The sequence below is a fragment of the Apteryx mantelli genome, chromosome 3 (genome assembly GCF_036417845.1).
Source record: "Apteryx mantelli isolate bAptMan1 chromosome 3, bAptMan1.hap1, whole genome shotgun sequence".
NCBI classification, from domain to species: Eukaryota; Metazoa; Chordata; class Aves; order Apterygiformes; family Apterygidae; genus Apteryx; species Apteryx mantelli.
Window position 1 is genome coordinate 56,022,577 of NC_089980.1, and position 22,050 is coordinate 56,044,626.

The window sequence follows — 22,050 nt, forward strand, 5'->3', positions numbered from 1 at the left end:
AATTTTTATAGGGGAAAAAAAATATATATATATATAAATATATATATTCCTTTACTCATGCAGGACACGTTCTCTCAGTTAAAATCCTCAAATTCATTTATTATTCTCCCTAGACTTATCTGTCCCTAACATAAGTGAGTGTCTAACCTTGCAAGTTGCTCTAAGATAAAGACAGCCCTTTGTTAATCCATCTACCACCTAAAACCCTAATAACACTTTTCAATTTCCTGGCTATATAAAGATGCACCTTGTATTGAAGCAGCTAGCACTGATGCATTAGAATTTTAAAAGTCATGAAAATCCTACATGTATTTAGGAAAAATACTCTCCTGAATTGTAATAGATAATATAATACAAATCAGAATCATGCCAACTCTGTTTAAATTCTAGTTTAGTAAATTAAGCTCTAGTTTGATGGAAAACAGATAGCCTGAAAGTAACAGCTGGTATATTATATAATGATACTATAAATGATTCTTGAAACAAAGTACTTTAGGAACCTTCTTTAGCATTTCTCACCAACAGGGTCCAGGAAAAAATCAGTAAGATAAAAGCACTGAAAACCTTAATGAGAGCAAGCTAGGTCTCATGAAGAGGGAAAGCTGGTCACTGTAAAGCAGTAACAAAAAATAGGAGATTCCTATTACAGTGAACAGTTTCTTTATTCCAGAAGAGCTGTCCCTTTGAAAGCTTTAGAGAGCCAACAATTAATGTCCTATTTAGATATTTGATTCAAAAACATATGGGACATCACATTAGGAAGACAATTTATTACATATTATTTTAATCATATAAGTTCATTCTTTTACATAAGATTTACAGCAAAAATAAAAAACTTTCTCTTCCACTTTTATTCTATAGTAAAAAGCTTAGAACTTTTGACTGCTTTCCATATAATGGAAAATGGATAAATTTTCAGTCTTTTGGTGAAACAAGTCTATCTTGACCTAAGATGCACTGATTTGTTGATTGAGATACATTAGGAAGCACTTCATTGCTACTAATTTGGTAAAATAAAGACAAGTTAAATACTCCCTCTTTCTTTTAGGGACACTGTTTATCTTCAGTCACATGCTTTCAAAAATATTTAGGATTGTTCCACTGTAGTCTGATCCTTGGCAGTTAGAACAAGCTCTGTAAGGGCTGAAAAGCTTTTTATGTTGCTTGTTCGCAATCCCATCTTTTGTATCTGAAAGACATAGAAGAAGCGTTACTTTCCTTAAACACCACAAGCTCATGAATTGTTCTACTTAAACCATTTAGCAAAGCACATGTTTTGTCTTGCAATGTGCAGCAAAAGATGGCCACCGCATACAGGGCACACTACAAAAAAAAATTTCTATCCAACTTCGCTCAGTAAAGTCTTTCCAGTTAACACAGTGTCTCACAGAAAAATATTTAACCACCCTCCAGGCAACTTGTAACTAAAGCCAGTTGGAAGTTTTTCAACAAAGCAGTCAAAAAAAGAGAAACTTGGCTGTAACTTTATTTTTTTAATGCATTGATTTCAACTGAAATTTTCTCAAATCCCAAATGAGGTTTCTGGGCAAAGCTTTTAAGATAAACAAGTATCCATCCAAGAACAGCCAACAGTGTGATGATGAAAGCATTTCAATAGGCTGCAAGAGCCTATAGTTCTAGTCTAGAACTTCCTGAGGGATGAAAACAACTCCACAAATAGAGACGTTGCTAAGAGTCATTTCCTACCTACAAAATTTACTGCTTTGACAATTAGAAAAATATGACCTTGAGAAAACTAAGCATGCACTGAAGAAGAAAAACCTGTATCTAAATAAAACAAACATCAAATGGCTCTAAAGAGGTGTTCTTCTACTGGAACTCTGGATAATGTTCACATGCATCAAAACAACTCCCAAGTAATTATTCATAATCTATCCCAGTACAGTTTAAACTCACACTGCAGTAGTGTTAGTGCACTGAACACGAGTAACAGAACAAAAACTCACCCACCCCCAGCCAAATCTGCCAAATGTTTTTTGTTAATAAGATTCCTCTACCTTCACACAAATCTGCTTTCTTTGTGATAAGTCTCAGATATGAGAGAAGCATCTGCTTATACACAGGATATATCTACCTGCTATAATGCATTAGCAACATCTGCTCAAAAGTAAGACTGATGACAACTGCTTAGCAACTAATGATACGGATTTGCACTTCAAAGTTTATTTTATTTCTGAAAGTTATGTATAGAAATAATGACTACAAAAACTTGTATGTTCACACAATTTGATGTGAGCTACTGCACATTTCCTGGAATACTTTGTTCTTCTATTTGTTTTGATTGTGTTATTTGAAGTTTCATATTTGGCATTGAAAGGAACTTAGAGTTATTTAGCACAACAAATTAGGCTGACACCTTCAAAGCCCCTCAGAATAGACCCTTGACTGTGCAGTAAGTCAAGGCTGGTAATATCCAGAGAGAAGGCAAACAAAAACAGGGCCAGAAAGGTGTTTGCATCAGAACTCAGGAAACTCCCTGCCCCCTGGTCTGTCCTCACGATGCCTTTTCTTAGTGCTTCTAAGCACTAAGCAGCACTTGAATTTTGTGTAGTGAGAAGCACAAACTTTTCATTTATATAAGACAGCACATGAAAGCATGCATTGCTCAAGCTGTATTGTAGCTGTACAATCACCAAGATTTCAAGTCACCTGTATTATACAGGTGAAATAAATAAATAAATAAATAAAACATCAAAGCTTTCAAGACCAGACAACTAAGTCCAGCTCCTCTTGCTTCCTACACCTCACTCCCTTTCAAAAACCACTGACTATAGTAAGTAAACTTGTTTCTCCTTCAACTTACTTGGTCTCCGAAGTATTCAACATCTAGGGCCAGCTGCAGTCGGATTTTGTTGTCATCGCTCATGCCTCCATTTGTACCAACAGGGCTTGGGGTTGCAGTTCTTCTGGCCTGCTTCAACCTTTTCAGGCTTTCTTCCATTTTCTTAACAGAACTTAGCACATCAGATACAGTTTCACAATACCTAAAAAATTAAGGGAGATTAATGCTGAAAAAAAATTACGCTTTTACAGAAGAGCATACTTCACACATCAGTACCTCACTGGCCCTGAGAAAATGTTGAAGAATGCTGAGAGGAATGCTCTTCCTTGAGAGGAAGCTACTGATATTTCCATCATTATCAATTAATCAATATTTCCATCCTTAGTGGTAGGGATGAAACTGAAGGTTACAGTTCAGTCTTGAAGCCTCCTTCTCATTGCATTTTTTTGACATGTTCATACAAAAAGATTTTGAATTCAAATAGAGACTGAGTAATGCAATTTCTCAATTCCAAACAGTCCCAGATAGCTCCTATTTGCAGCAATACACTCTCAAATAAAATTTCATTTAGAAACAGGGTAGCAAAAACAGCCTGACAGACTAAAAATATGTGCTTTTAGATGAGTTCTAGAAATGTATGTATATATGACAGCATGCAAGTGCATACCAAACAGAAGTGCCTATTGTTAAATGAAGATACTGATCTAAACAGGACCCTCAGGAAGTTGGCAGGAAGTCAGAAGAACACTAATGTCAAATTAAAAGCGGTACAGATAACAAAACACCGCTATCCACATACTGCAACCCCCATTAAAGAAAGTTTAGCATCAAACAAAAATCAAAATCCAACAAAACAAAAATCAAGTAAAAAAAATTTTTCAAAAAGCTCTATGGACTGAAAACCCAGGCCTAAATAGGAAGGACATAATACCACATAAATTAAATCACTGTTAGTTACTAAGAGGAGCTAAGAGCAGAAAATGGCAACAATGGAAATTTCATTTATCCTCAACAGTATGGCTCTGGACAGCATACACTATATAATGAACTTATTGAGAGAAACAGTCAGAGGATCCATAAGAGAAGTCACTAGATTTAGCAGATTGACAGTTTCAGACTGAGCTACATTCTGCAAAGAGCGTCTCTGTGACAGTGATCAAAATATTACTGTAAGAATGAAGAAAGTTGGAAAAAAAAAAATCTTCTTAGTGATGTTTACTTTTAAACAGAGAAGGCACAGAAAGCAAGGGATCTTTTTACAAGATTAGAAAGGAACTGCTAAGAAATAAAGTGCTTGCCAGTGCCATGGAAACTGTTTTGAGACACCATTTTAGAAAAAGTAAAAATATACAAATAAAAGTCAATCATGCGCTCTTTTCATATCCTGCGCATCTTCCAGTCCCATTCTCTTGTGAAGACTTCCTAATTCTGCTATATCTGGAAGTTCACCTGCCATTAAGCAAGTTTATTCTTCATGTTCTTGGGCCAGAGTTTATGCTATTTCCATTTTTCTCATTTGGATACAAGAAGATATGGCCATAGCAGTAAATCCAAATGAATTACTTGCATCTGCATTCTCAGTGAAGGAACTCTACAAGATTTCCCAACTGAAGTAATTCAGTTTCTTTGACTCTTCTCTCATTCAGAAAGAACAAGATATTTTAGAAAAAAAGTGATGAAAATAAGAAGTGAAAACAGAATTCAAACAAGAGTTCTAAGGAATTAAACAAATGAACCTGCCAAAATACCTCTGTGTTTAACCTAGTACTTAGGTAAGTTTTGGTAACACTGACAGTAAGGTGACAAATAACTTTTCAAAAAGAGCAGCTCAGCCTGGATCCAAGAAACTACAGAACAACTACTTTGTGTGTTGTCACCAGATTTACTGAAGCTTTAAAACAAGGCTTAGATGCATATGTATACAATATATATTTTAATATACATATAAAAAACAAATGCATGTATATACATATACATGTTTATATGCATGTGTGTGTATATATGTATATACACACAGACACACACAACAAGCATGCAGTATGAATTTCCAGAAATTTTTGGAGTCTTTCAGCAATGTTTCTTAAATAAACAAAGCTGCTGCAGTTTAAGAGTAAAGATCCTTTTTATGAAGTAGTAACTACTTAAAAGAAGAGACACCAAGTTTGAACAAGCAGTCAGTTTTTGTGAAAAAGGGAAGTTACCAGTGGAATCCATATCAATCTATGCTGAGCCACGTTCTGTTCAAAATACTCAAGAATAATTTTTAAAACAGTAAGGGAATAATGGACTGAAAAAAAAAACCCAACTGTCTTACGATTTTAATTTTATTCAGAATAACCAAAAGTGTGACTGCAAAGCGCTGTAGATGTATTGTGCCTTAGTAAGCACCTGAGAGATGGCGTAAGTGGAGAGCAGCAAGGAGGGATAAGCAGGCGAAGGGGAAGAAAGACTGACTGCATTGACTACATTCTGACTACAATGTAAAGCCACAGTATTATGCAGCTAATTCTCTGAAAATATCAATCCAATGCACAGCAGCAGTCAAAAGACAAGACAAAACGCTAAGAATTATTAGGAAAAGAATGTAAGGACAGAGAGAAGTCATCTGCATCTCACTAAGCTCCATGGCATCTTCTGGTCACAGCACCTATGACCAGAAAGGACAGAAATGGTCCCATCGTTCTAATTGTTGTTTGCTGTTTTTCTATAAGAAGAAACATCAAAATAGACTAAGAGGACTCTTTATTCTGAAACAAGACTACAGAAATACATAAAATTATAACTAGTACAAAGAACAAGTTTTCACAGTGCAAGAAGTAGGATGAATCCAAAAAAATTAGCAGGCAGAACTTCCAAACAGAAAAGTAGTACTTTCTCATGGTACACAGTTAAATGGTTAAACTTACAGAACACAATATCCTAGAGCAGTATGAATTTAAAACATGGCTAGACAAATGGACAGAAACGAAGTCCATTAAGGAACTTGAGGACTTCCTGAACATGAATATCCATCTGCATCAAGATGCTGCTGATATATTAAAGGAAGTATTGTTTTATGACTGCCTTATTAAACTGTTTCGGTATTTTCTACAAAACACTGTTGGATACAGAACTTCAGTTATGCCTTATTACAACTATTACATTAAACATTTCTCTATTTTCAACTATAAACAGTTAGGTCTTCAACATTTAAAAAAATCCAAAGCTTTTTTAAAAAGCGGAAAAAACAACACACTAAAAGGTAGACTAATCATTACACATGCTAAAAAGAGTCAGAGAAAAGCCAAGCTCAAATCTCTTGAAAATTCGACCATTATTCACTGAAAGTAACATGAGGTTAAGGACTTTAGTCACTTCTGAAACAAAATGCAAGTTTTTAGTTCACTGTTGCAACACAATGCTAAACAATTGTCAAATGCCCTATCTGCAATCTCTTGCTTTGCACAGAGCTGAGTAGGAGTCAGATCTCTGGATTCCCAGACCTGATTTTCATCTACCACATACACTACACCAGAGTAACTCTGAAGGACTGTACCATGCTAAAAGAGGGGTATGTTCTTGTTTTTCTTCACAACTGCATTACTTCATAGGGTTTTTTTTTTCTTTTTCTTTCTATGACTATTCAATGGATAGTGGGGTTTTTAATTCATGCAAAGAGTGTTCTGTATGGGTCTCTTACTTCTGTGTGCTTTCAGAGAGAGCACCTTCCAACCACTGATGAATCATAGGCTGCTTCAATATATCTTTGTATTCATTCTCCAGTCGGTAGAAGGGTTTAAGAGCACTGTCAACATATGGCGAAGCTTTTGTTGGCACGTCCTGGAAAATGAAAGGGAAACAAAGTGGGAAAAGAACAGGTAAATAACTTACCAAAAACATCAACACTAACTGTAGCACATATCTAAAATGCTAAGCCTGTACCTAAGCCAAGAAATACAAACCCTATTCACAACAAATCAATGAAGAGTTCTTCATACATAGGAAAGACACTATGACAAAGTCATTCAATAGTGATATACTATGGGATATACTATAAAACAACATTCAAAGTGACCAAAGCTTTTGAAGAAATGCATGTGCCAGCCAGCCACTCCTATTATTAGGGCATGACCCTGAGTGCACTTTGCACTTTCTGCTCATATTGACTTCAGGGAGAGCTGAAGCTCTCAACAGTTTAAGAACAGGCTCTGTGTCCTCAACAGCCTATTATATCTTTGTTAAAATACCTACCATTTCATATTATACTTCATTAAACTGCGGATATTGTCCTCTTTACTCTTAATACCATCCTGCTCCCTCAGCATACTTTCCAGAATGCCTTGGGATAACTCCAATATCCTTTCACTATCACTGTCTGCTTCTGAGCTAGCCCTGGGATGCAGAATGCTTGCTCTCTCCAGGGATGACCCATATATAGCTTGGACAAACCTCATCCATTGCAAAGGAACAGAACATACCCAGGGTACATGGAATCTTTAACAGCTGAAATAACTCATTAACTTCTCAGAGTTTCAAACCTCAGAACTCAGCCAAGTGCGAGTGTCTTTGCACAGGTGATTCATGATACAGAGACTATTATGGCAAATATTGGGCAACCCAAACAGCTGGTGCTTCCAAACTCAGGTCAAATAATAGAACTGTGTGTTTTTGACATAACCTATTTCAAAAGATTACAAACATATCTGAGATCATCTATTTACAACAAGGCAACACAGAATATTCAGACTTCTGGCCTCTGCTTTGCATTAGTCTTCAAAAATTTTAACAAAGTTTCTCCCATTAATTTAGGTGATCACACAGCAGATCTTAAAAACAAACCAAAAAACAAAAAAAAAACCCAAAACAAACAAAAAAAACACTCAAAACCCTACACACCCCACACTCATCTAAAACACATAATTAAGGCCAACATGGAGCCTAATAAATACAAACCGGCAGAGGACAGAGCTGTACTTTTCAGAATGCAGAACTTGCTTTTCAAATGTTGGCCATACTAACATGAATGGCAGATGTTCAGCTTCATTTAAAAACCACTGGGCAACAAAATACAGCCTACTGTCCCTTAGCTATAGATAATGTGAAATATAACCATATAAGGTTATAGGGCTGGGAGATCCCAGCCAATACAGATCCTAGATGAAGCAGTAGCATGCCACCAGCTCACACACCCTCTTTATTCCCTGCAGATCCACTGGAGAGCCTGCACCATGAATGGGGTCAGGGGACAATGCACTTGCTTAGGTACGTCAGATCTAAGGGATTAATTTGTGCTACACTGGACTAAAGGGAAAGCCTTCCCTGAGCCCAGAGGGAAGAGCCTATAGAGGAGTAGGATGCAGAGGTATGCAGCTAGTTTCTGCAAGGGTTCAGGCCAGCAATACTAATTACTAATTCCATTTAAAATACCAGCTCTGCTGGAACCAGACTCCTCCATGCAGATTTATTTGGTTGCCTTTACACCGTGATCCCCAGCACTCTGCGTACTGGAAAGACCTACTCTCAGACCCTGCACAGTGGAGGTTCATGGGAATTAGCCCTCCAAGTACAGGAGCATGTTGTTGAGAAATCTGAGTTGGCTCTGTACTGTTTATTAGTTCAGGCTTCATGCTGCAAAGTCATTAGACTGATGGCCAAGATGCAGTCACATTCATAGAGCTCAGAGCCCAAGTTAATAATTCTACTGAACTGAAGGCAGCTAGCTCCTATATCTCTGTTTTGGCACATTAGCCCACTGCCTGGTTAAACAACCCATGGATAATAGAGAGCTATGTAAAATTTGCTTTTAGATAGTTGAGCTAAGCCAGGTATGGTATCTTTTTCCCCTAGACTTACATATTTTATTCTTCTTCCTTAACAGAAGTTTATGCAAAAATACTCCCTGTTAAAGACAGAACAATCTAATCATTGCAAAGATTAATTATCATTAGCCATAGGGCTGTTTCTTCTTTTTAAATATAATTTTTGATTAAGTATATCCTTGAAAATAAGACAGGGAGAACTAGTAATAAACTGAAGCAACAAACCACTCTTAGGAGCAGTTTCTCTTCTGGCTGACGCTAGATGCTAACCACCCAAAGAAAGTTTAATACTCTTGAAAGAAACAGACTTCCAAAATTTTCTATTTAGTCAATGAACAGGTACAGCATTGCTGGCAGCAGCTTCTTCATGATATCCAGTAAAGTGTTTTTGATTTTGGTGAGCACAGGCTGAAGAAACAAAAAACCCTGACCACCCACCAGCACCAAACCAGGAAGAGAGTGCAAGGGAGAGACATAGATGGGAGAAAAGCATGCCCGTGCCCATTTCACAGTCAGCCTTCTGTGTTCACACCAGGCAACAGTATAATAGTCTACGGTCCCCATTACACAAGTTTTCCTATGTCACCTGAATGATACCAAGCTAACCACCATCACAGCTGGGCAGACTGGACAAAGGCAAGCCACAGTAGTTACCAGAACAAGCTAAGCTATCATACAACAGTTGTTGGTATCTTATTCCATCATTGCATTTTATTGGTTTCTCCACAAAGTATTTCTCATCTTGTTTCTTCTGTGCAACACATTTCACGAATTGAATCAAATGAGCTAGCTGGGAGGAAGTGTCTTGACAGAGCAGGCAGAAGTGTGCCACTGCCGCTCCCCTCCCTCCCCAAATTAAGAAGTGGTTAGAAAGTAAGATCTGGGAAAAAATGCCTACCACTCAGCAGCAGTGCATCTTTCTTATGGTATATGAATATGACATGAAAGAAAAGTTATCTTGAGCACATTTTTTCTCAATAACCTGTGTTCTCCTCCACAACAACAGTTGTGCTCTTTGCCCTGCCTTCTACCCCAAGCCTGTGCCCTCATCACTGTTACCCCAGCTAAGATTCTGAAAATATAATTCTTTTTCTTTTCAAAGAGGCAAGCAGTAAATTATCTCAAGTTATTTAATAGGCCTCTTGACTGGTAAGCAGATACAGACAGGCCTGGAAGAAATCATAAATGTATTGCCTGGTTAACGTTCTTAGCATAGGCCTTTGAGATTTACCTTTTCACCTGCAACCAGCACTGACCTTATTGGTTCTCCTATACAGTCTTGGAACTTCCAGTGCACTCTTCAGGTAAGCGAAAGAGGACTCACTGAGATCCTGGATAATCCTGTTATTCAAGGTAGGCATGCAGGCTGATAAAGAAGCCTTTGAGTCTTCCAAGGCTCCTATTGAAGTAAAAATGCTGAAGTTTAACTGAAGTTAAACTGCCCAATCACAATATAAACAAATTTTGTGAGCCCCCACCACCATCCTGACCTCACTCACTATCCTAGATGGTTGCTAGTGTCAAATACAGGATGCTTAATAAGTTATAAAATAAGTCCTCTTATCAACCATTCCTCAGCCAAAAAAAGGGATGGAGGGAAGTGGGCAGGGAGAGTAAGGCATCATTCAAGCAAGGGGTTTGAATCATAAAGGCTCAGACCCATCAAGGAAACCAGAGTTGTAAAATCCTTTTTCAAAGTATCTAAATCCCCTATGGTGCGACCAGAGCAAACCATATGCTGAGCAGGGGATGTGTGCAAGCTCCTACCTCTTTTATGGACTCAGGCATCTACCCATAATCCTGATTTAGCAGTTTAAGTAAACTCATAGCACAGAGCTTCTGCCTATACGTAGAGACAAGGACTAGTTCACTCACCTAGCTACAAGCTCGACTCTATTAAGCCAGACTCTGTTTCACATTAAGCATGATCAGATTAAAAAAAAGTAAATATATACACACACACACGCATATATACATACCTCCCCACATACATATATACACACACACGTGTGTGTGTGTGTGTGTGTGTGTGTATATATATATATATATATATGTGAGGTGTATACATACATATATAGGAGACAGGAACTCCTGTCCTCTGAAGTTAAGGCATTCAACTATCAAACTTCAATAACTCTCCTCCTTGCATGATTCAAAGGGCCAGAGAGAGATCCTTCCTTCCTGTACAATATTTTAATCTTAACTGTATAGTGGAAAGCATCTCTTTACTTTCAGAGAAAGAGGAGACAGCCACAGCTGTGGAGCTCTGTACCAAAGTACCCCGGGAGACCGGACTGGGCATGCTCTGAATTGGTCAACTAGTCCAAACCTCTTGGTTTGGAGATATAACTTACAACTATTCTGGATTACCAAACATCAAGAGAGAAAAACTGAGACAACTAATTCAGCCAAGGTGGTGGTAATTCTGGGCCTGTGAAGAATTGTAGTTTAAATATCTAGGTGCCTACTTGGCTTGGTGGAGATTTAGAGGACCGCACCATCAGACTTAAGGTATCTAATGGCACTCCAAATAAGCTTTTGGCTTGGATCCAAAAACAGCACTTCAGACTCACTCAATTCTAGCCAAAAGTTTTTCAGATTTGACATTTCTGTCCAAGGTAGTTTCTAGGTAACAGTTTAATGCTAACATAGGCTTCATTAAGTAATAAAATGATTTTTTTTTTTTTTATTGTAAATAAAACCGTGTAAAATCTCTCTGATTTCATTTGGTTGGCAGTGGGGACTTCGGACAGAGGGGGAAGAGACTGAAATCAACCTCTCAGCTTTACCTGCAATACAAGATACATTCTTGAAGCCAATCATTTCGAGTTTTGGTTTAATCATTTCTAAGATGTCAGGAATCTGGGGAAAAAAGATACAAAACAGATACAAACATGTTATGAACACATTTGAATTATTTCTACATTCTGCAGATTTCCAGTGCATCCAAAAAGACAAGACTATTATGTTTTTCTAATTCTTTTTATTTTCTAAATTTTTACTGCCTTTATATGAGAACCTAGTACTAGTAGAATGCAATACCCATGGGAATAAAGGTCTATACGTTCTATTTCCTACTCTACCATGGCCCTCAGAGGAAATAATTTAGAATTAAGAGGATAATATCATCTCAGATGCAACTTGTAACTTCAGAAGTTACAGAAATTTTAGCTTTATTCATAAAAAAAGAAAATATACACAACAGAGCTTTGTGAGATTCTAGATCATTAGTAAAATAAAATCATGATGATAAAACCCTTCTGAAGCTCAAATCTTAAAAATAGTAAACATATAAAGGATAAAACTCTAATATTAAACCCGAATATTGCACCATGCTCTGAGATTCATGAGAGATTTCACTAGCAAATGGGGTTAAGTCCAGCAGCTACTGATAAACAGTTTAAATATCTGAACTGATTTTTCTGTAATCTGCCACTCTTAATCTAAGCACAGAACAGACCCTTTATTTCACGTGATATTTTCTGTATCAGATTATCTCCATTTCAGCATTTGAAACAAAAAATAAATTTAAGATACGTTATCTTAAATAATCTAATGCACTGAACAAGATGCCAAATAGTATAGGCTTATAGATCAATGAAGACACTCTGTGAGTAAAGTGACAAACACAAACCTGGTCCTGGAGTTTGTCCAGATCTGCAGCAACATATACCAGCTGAGTACTGGTTATAGAAGGCAATGGCTGAGTTTCTAGAGAGGACCCATTCCCTTGGTCCTCACTAGGATTGAGGTTTACAGAAGATTCCTTTCTACCAGCTGTCATAGATTTTTTGCTTTCCTTCATATTCTCACTGGAAATGGGCCTTACATAAACCTGAAACATCAAATTGAGGTGTGAATACTAACAATAGTGAAGACTGATAAAGCTGGACACAGAGACAGCATAAAAAGGATTCCTAAGTTTTCTTCATTAGAATGGAACACTTGCAAAGGATATTGACGCTCCTAGTTTACATAAAAAGGAAAAATATTTATAAAACGGTTTGGGGTGCACTAAGGAGTTGGAGGATTTAGAGCTTTTATCGCTATACTATAAGACAGTCTTGTCCTAGAGACTTTTTCACCTGTGTCATGTTCAAATAAACTATTATACTGGAGGAATATGCAAGACCAAGAATTTGATTATTACCCACTTCGCAGAAATGCAGTTTACTTTCATACTCCAGAACACAAAAAGACCTGTGGGTTGTGTCAGTTAATTTCCCAAAGAGACAATCAACACCGCTGCCAAAGCGTTTCAGTTAGAACAAAGTATCAAAGCACAATCATCACTCCCACTATAACTCCTCTAAGAGAAATTCGGACATTTGTCTCATGCAACAGTTTCAAGCACTTTCTAGGCCAACAGTCACCAAATGGAGCAGTTCCAGTCTCCCCCAGCCATTCATTTTCCCCTCCTCTCATGCTGGTACAAGGCTGTATGGCCACTGAAGGTGCTGTTTGGTCTCAAATAACTGTAACCGCTCACCCCAGTCAAATGATGAAGTCCCACCCCTTTCTCCCATCTCCTCAAGCCCTCTTTGCTGTCAGGCAAATGCTCCACTCAACTACTTTGTTTTGGCTCTGGTACTTATCAATACTTTTCACAAGCTGATTTAGCTGAGAGCTCGTTTTTTCAGTCTTGAAAGAGGGCTAAGGGGAAATCTTACTGCTGTCTTCAACTACCTAAGGGGAACATACAGGGAAGATGGAGTCAGACTTTTCTTCAAGGTGCAGCGACAGGATGAGAGGCAATGGACATGAGCTGCAACAAGGAAAATTCTGATAAGGTTTAAGTAAAAGGATATTTCATCGTGAGAGTGGTCAAACACTATAACAGGTTTCCCAGTGAGGCCAGGAAATCTCCATCTTTGGATACACTTGGAAGCCAAATGGAAAAGGCTCTGTACAATCTTATCTAAGCTGACCCTGTTTTGAGCAAGAATTTGGACCAGATGACCTCCAGAAGTCCCTTTCAACGCAAATTATTCTATCATTTTCTGACTCTGTGACAAAGGAAAGGGTGCAAGACTGTATGACTTGGAGCAGGGAATAGAAGAGCAAAGCAGAACCTCTCCTGCTTAGAAACAGAGAGTTATGATTTTGAGTCAGTTGCCTATGAAATTTCCACTTTTACAGCCTGAACACAGAGCAACTGATCTGAATTAACCCTCCCCACCCTCCCCCCCTTTTTTTCTTCAAGGTTAGCTTTAGCTTGGCTTCGTTTCACAACCTTGTTCACTGTAGAAACATGGAAAACACAAGACTGTGGCTACTTTGCTGTGGTAGAGCCAACCTTGAATACACATGGAAGTTCTGCCTTGGCAAAACATCATATATTAATACCATAACAGCATTGATACTCTTTGTTAATAACGTGTTTTGCAGTGGTGATGTTTTTATAAAAACATCATGGACTCGTTAGAAGTGCTCTTGTCAAGCACTTTTAAGTTTGGAAAATAGTACTTAAAAAGAGGTTACTTTTTTTTTCTTCAAAAAGTCTCCTACTGATGGACATAACCAATCATCAAAAGCATAAGTACGTTGTTCTCTTACCTCACTAATAAATACAGAGTAGCGTGCCAAAATTTGCAGACTAAGTTTCCACAGACGGTGTGCTAATAATGGCAAAAACATTTGATCTGACCAGCACTTTTGAAGGCTCATCCAGACCATGTGAGTGGCCAAAAGACAATATGAGCTTCCAGCTAAAAATAAATAGGAAACAAAGGTCAAGTTCCAAATCATATTTTTAAAAGATGTAACACAATGTATTTGCATTATCTTAAAATATGTCTTTCAAAAAGACACTATCACAAAAATAGCAAAGAGGATTTATTAAGCATTATCTGAAACAAAACTCTTAAAATACTAGATCCACAGTGCTTTGAATTTCAAACCCTGCTAAGTCACACCATAGCTGTGCAAGGAAAAACAAATGAGAACCTGCCTACAGAAAACACACAAATAACTTAGCCAAACAATCCACTTCATGAGTAACATGATAATTTCTGGCTGTCTTATAACCAGGTTTTTATAAAGACATGCTAGCTAAATACCATTTCAGTATGCTGGCTAACTGTATGCATTTCTCAACCAGAACAGTAATTCTCCCTAGCACTAAACTGCCGTTTCTGTCACAGTTACATCTGAGGAACCTGCTAGGAATATTTATTGAAAACACAGTAGAAACATTCTTATTTAAAACAAATACTTTTAAGCAGTCTGGGCACTAACATTTTATAGCATACAATTTGAGAGCTAAGCAATGTGTCTGTAAATTGTGGATAAATATCTTGAAGTTTTAGGATTTATGCATTTCTTCTCCGTTAGGATTTTCTCTCCTCTTCTCAGTTGTCCTTAAAAAGTCCAATGCACTTTTCATATACATACATATATATACACACACACACACATATATTTTATATAAATATCGCTCATACATATTTTGCTCTTAGCTGCCTTCATCTTCAAAGGCATTCACTCCATTAAATGAAGTAACAGCTTTTCCTATTGCTATATATTTTTAAGAAATACACTAGGTTTCCCGTTCCACTCTTTTTCCTCCACTACTTGCTGTGCTTGCTTCCTCATTTGCTCATAAACCAATTTACATTTTTGGAGCAGACACCAACACTACAAAGGATAGCAAGCCTAAATGCTGCCAACAGAGTGTCATTTCCCGCTCTGCATAGCTCTGTGTAAGAGAAATTTGTCCCGATAACACAGCATGGTCTTTTGGCTGCCACTCACAGGAGGCCAAATGCCAATCTCGTTCCTTCTTGTGCCGAGGGAACAATTCCACAAACATGTCAATGGCTGCTGCAGAACGGGTTGATTTTAGTAACAATCAAGCGAGCATGGAACAGCATTTAATCAATTTACCAGAAAACTCGCATGATCCCTCAGGATTCATGCTACTAAATACTCAGTAGGCAGAAAATAACCACTGATACTTAAGCCATTTATTTCTCTCACAATAGAGAAATTACTAATTTTGTAATAAAAATTTACCTGGTGCTTCTTCTAGTGTATCTGAAAGTGCTGCTTCTAAGGCCCCTGCTATCTCTCTAAACCTGAGACAGAGAAAAGCATTGCATATTACAAATCAAGAATTGCTTAAATTGATGCCTAAACATTTTTCAGTATTCAGCCCTTATGCTATGTTAATGCACATGCACAAATAGCTTTAAGTGTTTTTTCACTCCACATGAACTAGGATTGAAAAATACGTGAAAGAGAACCTTTGACATATACAGACAGAAAACTTACACATTGGGAAACTATTAAAGTTATAATCCTAAGCATTATCAGAATAAAAGCTCACACTGTCAAGTCCTCAGCTTTCTCTGGAGGTGGAAGGAAGCTTTTTTTTTTTTTTTGGCAAGTGTTACTGTTTTTACACTGCAAATCAACACATTATCTCATATTTGCTTTAGCTGTCCTTCAGGTATGTCATGTGACACTGGAGCCTTTAGCTTTCTACATGTTTGTTAGTGAACAGTGGCATGAGGTTCTGCAAACAATTCTGTACCGAGCTAAAAAAAACAACAGTTCCTCATAGGATGCCTTACCTTTTCTTCTTTTTTTAAATCCCTCTCAAAACCAAAACAAACATACCTTTTTTGAGGTATAAAAGCAGAAGTTAATACTAAGCCCTCTAACTATTTTCCATACTTCAAGATGTATTAGATAAATAACACAGTATTTTACTTATCTAAAAGTTAAGAGCTGTATGAAATTCTTTTTATTTCAGTGTTGGGGGGGGGGAACTTAAGCTACCATTTTCAGCTTCTCTATGAGAAGTTTGTCATTTTGTTTTCCCCCTTTTTTGTTTTCATCTGCATTACAGCAACTCTGTAAGCCGCTCTAGCAAACTTACTGATTATGAACCTGCACAGCTCTTCTTAGAGCCTCTCAACTCTCATTTCCAGACCAAAGCTGGGGCCCATCTGGTTCTTCTTGTTCAAACTACTAGAGATTCTGACTAGATGCATGTTAAAGGTATTGCAAGTAGTGATCTGAGAGTGACACAGAAGAAGCCTCCCCCTCTCCAATCACTCACCAAACATGACTTATTACCAGCAGGTAGCAACTAAAGGTGTTTTAGAAGAATTAGCAACTAAAGGTGTTTTAGAAGAATTCCTGAAGCAGCTCCAAACTCTCATTTCTGCCTGTGCACCACCTCCACAGACATAGGAGTGGTCTTAGGTCTTACAGTGAAAGGGATCAGAGAACCAGACCAGACATTTACAAACTACCTAATTTTCTGAAGGATTCTTTGGGGGGGGGGGGGTGGTGCAAAAACCATAAAAGCCCTAACCTGGGGTTCTCTGTAGCTCCATAGTCAGTTGTGCTGACATAACTGAAGGAATGGCAAGCAAATGAGTTCCTGGTGCTGTTTGTGCCAGCACTGCTACAGAAGAAATGCCTGTACATCCATCTGTTCCTCAAAGGATTGTTTGTTTGTACAGGCTTTAATGAGAGGGTTGTTTGTTCTGGGCCCTTTCTGTAATTGAAAAAAACCAGAAACCCTAACTGTAAATGCCACAGTGAGCTAATACTTCAATAAAAATCCTGTATAACTTGAGGATATTAACATACCTCAAGGAAGAATCTTCCCTGATATACAAAATGGACATATTTTATTATTTCCACAGTTCTGCACTAAAGAATTCAGATGCAATTCTGGAAGTTATCAGATGATTCTGATATATAGGAATGATATGGTGAAAACTGAACCAGCTGCTGTTATCTAAATAGTGCACTATTTCCATGAATGGTTAGATTTACAGTAATCTTAATGGAAAATGATTTTAAGTAGTTTTTTTTTTAAATCAGCCAGAGCTCAAAATATCTAATGAGAAAAAACATTTTTGAACCGAAAGAATAAGCTGAAGCTCTATTTCAATTTTACAAGTGTATCTATGTTTGATCAAATGGCCACTTATAAGAGAAGTTGCACTTTCAAATAAGAGAGAGAGATTCATTGACCTACTAAAGATATACATTTGTTGTTAAAGGGTTTACAGTTGCTACAGTTCCATGGACTCTTGTAGTCTGCGCAGAGTCAGCACTGCTACTGTAGTGAGTACTACTGCCTTTTCCCTTGGGCCAGCACCAATATTTGTACAGTAAAGTGGTTTGGAGAAATTGATTAAAGTTGAAAGTCAGACTTTTTTTGCCCAGGGTTATCAGTTCCTGGAATCGGTTCACTACACAGCCGCAGGAACAGCTGTGCCAGCAAAAAACCAGAGATGTCGGTGGAGGTTGGGGCTACCACTCTACAAGATGCAGTGAGCCACTGAACCAGTGAGAGCTCCCAGCCTCATGCTCCTGCCACTAGTCTTGCACTAGCTCCAGCACTCATGAGATTCCTGGATGGGACTTTTCAGCAGCAGCAGCAGACTGGATAAATGTGGCTGTGGTTGCACCATTGTAACCATTTATTGAATCATGCAATAAACCAGGTCACTAAAGTGCTCCAGGTTAAAAAACAAACAAACAAACACCCTTAATTTCTTCACTTCCCCTTTTTTGGAGTACTCCCCCCCTCTTTTTCTTTTTTAATCCCATACAATTTGAGTAATCCAATATCTAGTTCAACCCCATAAACAGCTGCAGTGGAAGAAATAAATGGGTCAGACACTGTAAAGCAAGGGCAAGAAAATCATATAACTGGTTTTGCTAGCAGAGAAAAGGTATCAATTGACCACAGTGCAAGTCTGAAGGGTATATATTCAAGGTAAAACACAGGATGGACACTCAGTACAGTACTTGGATTGGGTTGGGTTGGCTTGCTCAAAACTAAAAGCAGCATATTAAAAATTACATTAATATACAGGACAGTAAACCACAGTAATTCATAAACCAAGGAATTTTTGCTGTAATGTGGATAGAAACTAAAAGAGGTGTGGAACAGAAAGCTGGGGAAGGAAACTTGTAGCTGCCTGTGCTTATGATCACATTCCCAACCAACACTGCTGGGTTACTCTCAGAGCAGAGCAATCTGCTCATGTGCATGCTGCTGTCTGGGCACTCTCACAAGCCTTTGGACCAAACTTCTACTATGCTTTGTTGACAAGTGGAACTTGAAACACTGAGGAGATCTGACCCTAAGCCAGATCTTCTAGCTGTGACTGAACTCTACTTCTAAAAGAGAAAACAAGAAAACAAATACTAACCTTATTTGAAAATAAACAGGCAAATTCCATTTGTTGTTAAAACTGTGGTAGGAAGGATGAGATCTTAATCTTTTCACACTGGCCTGTGAGCCACACTGTCGTTCAAATTTCCATACAAAATCCATACTAGTAGTGTACTTCTGTATAAAGAGAATGAGCACTCTGATCACTAGTAGCACTCCATTAAACAAGGAAGACCACAAGAACTGCTATATCTGACTGCAGTTAAGCTCAAGATTTAGAGTGAGCTGACAGTGCCCCATCAACTAATAGTAAGAGGCTAAAATCCTGGACCACAGTGAAACCAAAATCAATTATCCAGTAGGTACTTATTCTATGATAAGGAAAATTGGTTTATGGACTAAGTTATGTTAATTCACTGTTATGAGTTTTAGAAATGTTCTGCACAAAATTGTCTGCATTAACAGCTCTGCCAGCTCAGAGGTGCATCAATATTTCTGAACTGAAACAATGGCCTAGGGAAAGGGAGAAGGCGGAAAGAAGGCAGCAAAACAGTGCTGCACACTACTAGGAACAAGTCAGGAAATTTGAGGTAAAGGAATACAACAAATGGAAATAAATCAGGGACAAAATACAACAAAAATACACATAACCAAACACACAAGAGAACGAAAGCAGGACTTTTTCTCTATTATATAGGATCTATATCATGGGAAGTTGCACAACTGGTTCTCTAGGGATACCTGTTTTTGTAAATCCTAAATATCTGCAACAGAATTTAGAACAACTCTAGATAAGCTAACCCCTTCAACTGCACGCTTTTAACTAGATGTTTAGAAATAGTATTAGTATACCTGCAAGCAAAGAGAAATTACATTAATCCCCAAATGCACTTTGGGCTTATTCTCAACACTAAGTTATTGACACCTAAACAGCAACAAAATAAAAAATAAATCAAATCATTGGCAGTGTTTTGTGAAGCAGAAAGCCACAAAACACTTGAGTTAAAAATTTGATTTCACACAAGAGACTTATACAACCTTCATGTTGTGTTAAATCAAGGAATCAAAAATATAGCTTATTATATGCAAGTTTCAAGAAAGAAAATACAGACTTAAAACCAAATTGTATATGTCTCACTGAAACTGGAATGTGCTTATTAAGCCAATGCTGACTTTATGAAACAAGCCTGAGCGAATCGCAGTGTTTCTGACTGCTGCAGTAAAAGCAGCAGCAGGACTGTAGGCTTTTACCACAATCCACAGCACTATGTGAAGGATGTATCGAGACTCTCTTATGCAGCAGTAAAACATTGATAGGAGCAGGCCCAGAGTGGCTGCTTACAGCTTCTGCTCTCAGTTTTGGCACCACAGGACCTGCACTGACACAGGCAAGAAGCTTTGGTGCTGCATACCTCAGTACCCCTGTAAGCTTCTGGCAAGGGTATAATTACGGCACCTATCTCTTTTGACATGGCAGCTTCAGTGTGTGAAAAAGATACTTTGGAAATTGCACAAAAGCTTTTAAGTAACTACTTCTGTTCCAATGTGGCTTTATGTGCAACACAATGGAGCTGTAAAAGGTACAGTAGTTAAATGCAGAATGAATGACAGCTTAGTGCTTTTTCAGGCCTCCTTTCTTAGATAATAACCCAGCACTCCAGAAAGGCAAACAAGACATTACTGCTCTGCTGCGTTAAGTATTAGTCAGAGATATAAACCAAATACTCTGAAAAGACCTACCACTTACAAAAATAGAAGACAACTCAGAGATATTTATCTAGTTATCAATAACATTATGTTCAACAGTAGGGAACTGCAAGACTGGTTCCCATTTCAGCTTCTAGGATCTTCTTGTTGATTCCACAAAGTTATTTAAGAGAAGCTAAAGAGGGAAACAAAATGCAGCAATTTTCAAACACAGGAATCTAAACTTAGAGTCTCAAATCGACATTTAGGCATAAAAGCAGTATTAGTTTCAAAGGCCTGTAGAGATATGAATCTGACTCAGAAATAAGGGCACAATAATCTGAAGTAGTTTAAACAACAACAACAAAAAAAACAAACTCCACCCAAGTAAAGAGCTATTTTGACTTACATACCTATGATTGCCAGTCTGTGCTTTAATGGATGATTTAAAAATATACATACATGTATTTTTTTCTTCCATCCCCTCCCTCATGTAAAAACCCCCTAACAGATAACGCTGCATACTCTAAATTGTCAGCATTAAACCTATACAATACGCATATACAATGTAACCAAACAAACCTGAAGATGACGACTTTTCTGCATTTTAACAACTTAGAAAACAGAACTATAAGATCACTTTCTAAAATCAGCACTGCATTACTTGGATTACCAGCAATGCAGGAAACAGTTTTAAACTTTTGTTGTTGTTATTTTTCTTAATTCCCAACTACTCCTATTAGCCTTTACACAGACATAATAGCATTTTGACACTTGACATTTCAACTTAAAGAATTTTTGACATAAAATATTTTAATGATTTGGACTCTGGATCACTTAAGTAGTTGAAAGTAGTCTGGAAGGTACTTTAGACTGACTACATGATGTAATTGAAGGTCAAAGCATGTGTGTGGGGGGGGGTTGGTTTTTAAAAACACAATGGCACCACTGGTGAATATCAGGTTAATATAAGATGGCAGCCTTTTTAAAAACAGTTCATATAAAACCAGTACACTCAGCTCTTGTGAAGATAAGAGACATTTTTCTCATGTAAACCAAGCAGCACTGAGGACAAAAGCACAGTGCAGCTCACAATTTGTGGTATGCAGCGCATTAGGTGAAAGCTTCAAGAATGACTGATGCTTTATGGGAAACGGAGAAGTATTCTCATTGAGAAAACCTACAGTGTCATTGGCATAACATTACCGGAAATTTCTTTAACTTTTTTTCTGCTTGCTTCTTATTTAGACCCAACCCTGCAAACATTCACTCTCATGCTTGCCTGCCTTCAATTATTCACCGTATCTGCATAGAAGAGATCTTAGAAGTCAAAGGCAAAAGTTATCTATTTAGTAGTGACAGTTTTGCATGAACACAGGAAAAAGCATTTACCCCATGAACCTCCACTAGCAATTTATTTAACATTTCCCTAAACTATTTGTCTTGATCTGCCTACTATGTCTTCCTTCAGACAATTTATCACTGCCTGACATCTCCATCTTGAAAAGAAAATGTTTCACACTAATCACAAATCAAGTTGCAAGGAAAAAAAGAAAAAAAAATCCAAGTATTTCAGTAATCATGGTTAAATACGGACAAAGAGCACACAAAGAAAA

At 37.6% G+C, this 22,050-nt stretch overlaps 1 protein-coding gene across 2 annotated transcripts in view; it reads right to left on the reverse strand.

Annotated features, from left to right (window-relative positions):
• Positions 1-682: 682 nt before the first annotated feature.
• COG2 (component of oligomeric golgi complex 2) overlaps positions 683-22,050 on the reverse strand; it is a 35,788-nt gene continuing 14,420 nt past the window's right edge. For both annotated transcript variants that reach the window (XM_067293425.1, XM_067293427.1), the window contains exons 10-18: positions 18,786-18,925; positions 15,616-15,677; positions 14,158-14,309; positions 12,236-12,436; positions 11,391-11,463; positions 9,858-10,000; positions 6,483-6,622; positions 2,825-3,005; positions 683-1,189 (exon numbers count right to left, since the gene is read on the reverse strand). In XM_067293425.1, the coding sequence (XP_067149526.1) occupies positions 1,088-1,189; positions 2,825-3,005; positions 6,483-6,622; positions 9,858-10,000; positions 11,391-11,463; positions 12,236-12,436; positions 14,158-14,309; positions 15,616-15,677; positions 18,786-18,925 (1,194 nt within the window). In that variant the 3' untranslated portion in view covers positions 683-1,087. The remainder of the gene's footprint in view (positions 1,190-2,824; positions 3,006-6,482; positions 6,623-9,857; positions 10,001-11,390; positions 11,464-12,235; positions 12,437-14,157; positions 14,310-15,615; positions 15,678-18,785; positions 18,926-22,050) is intronic.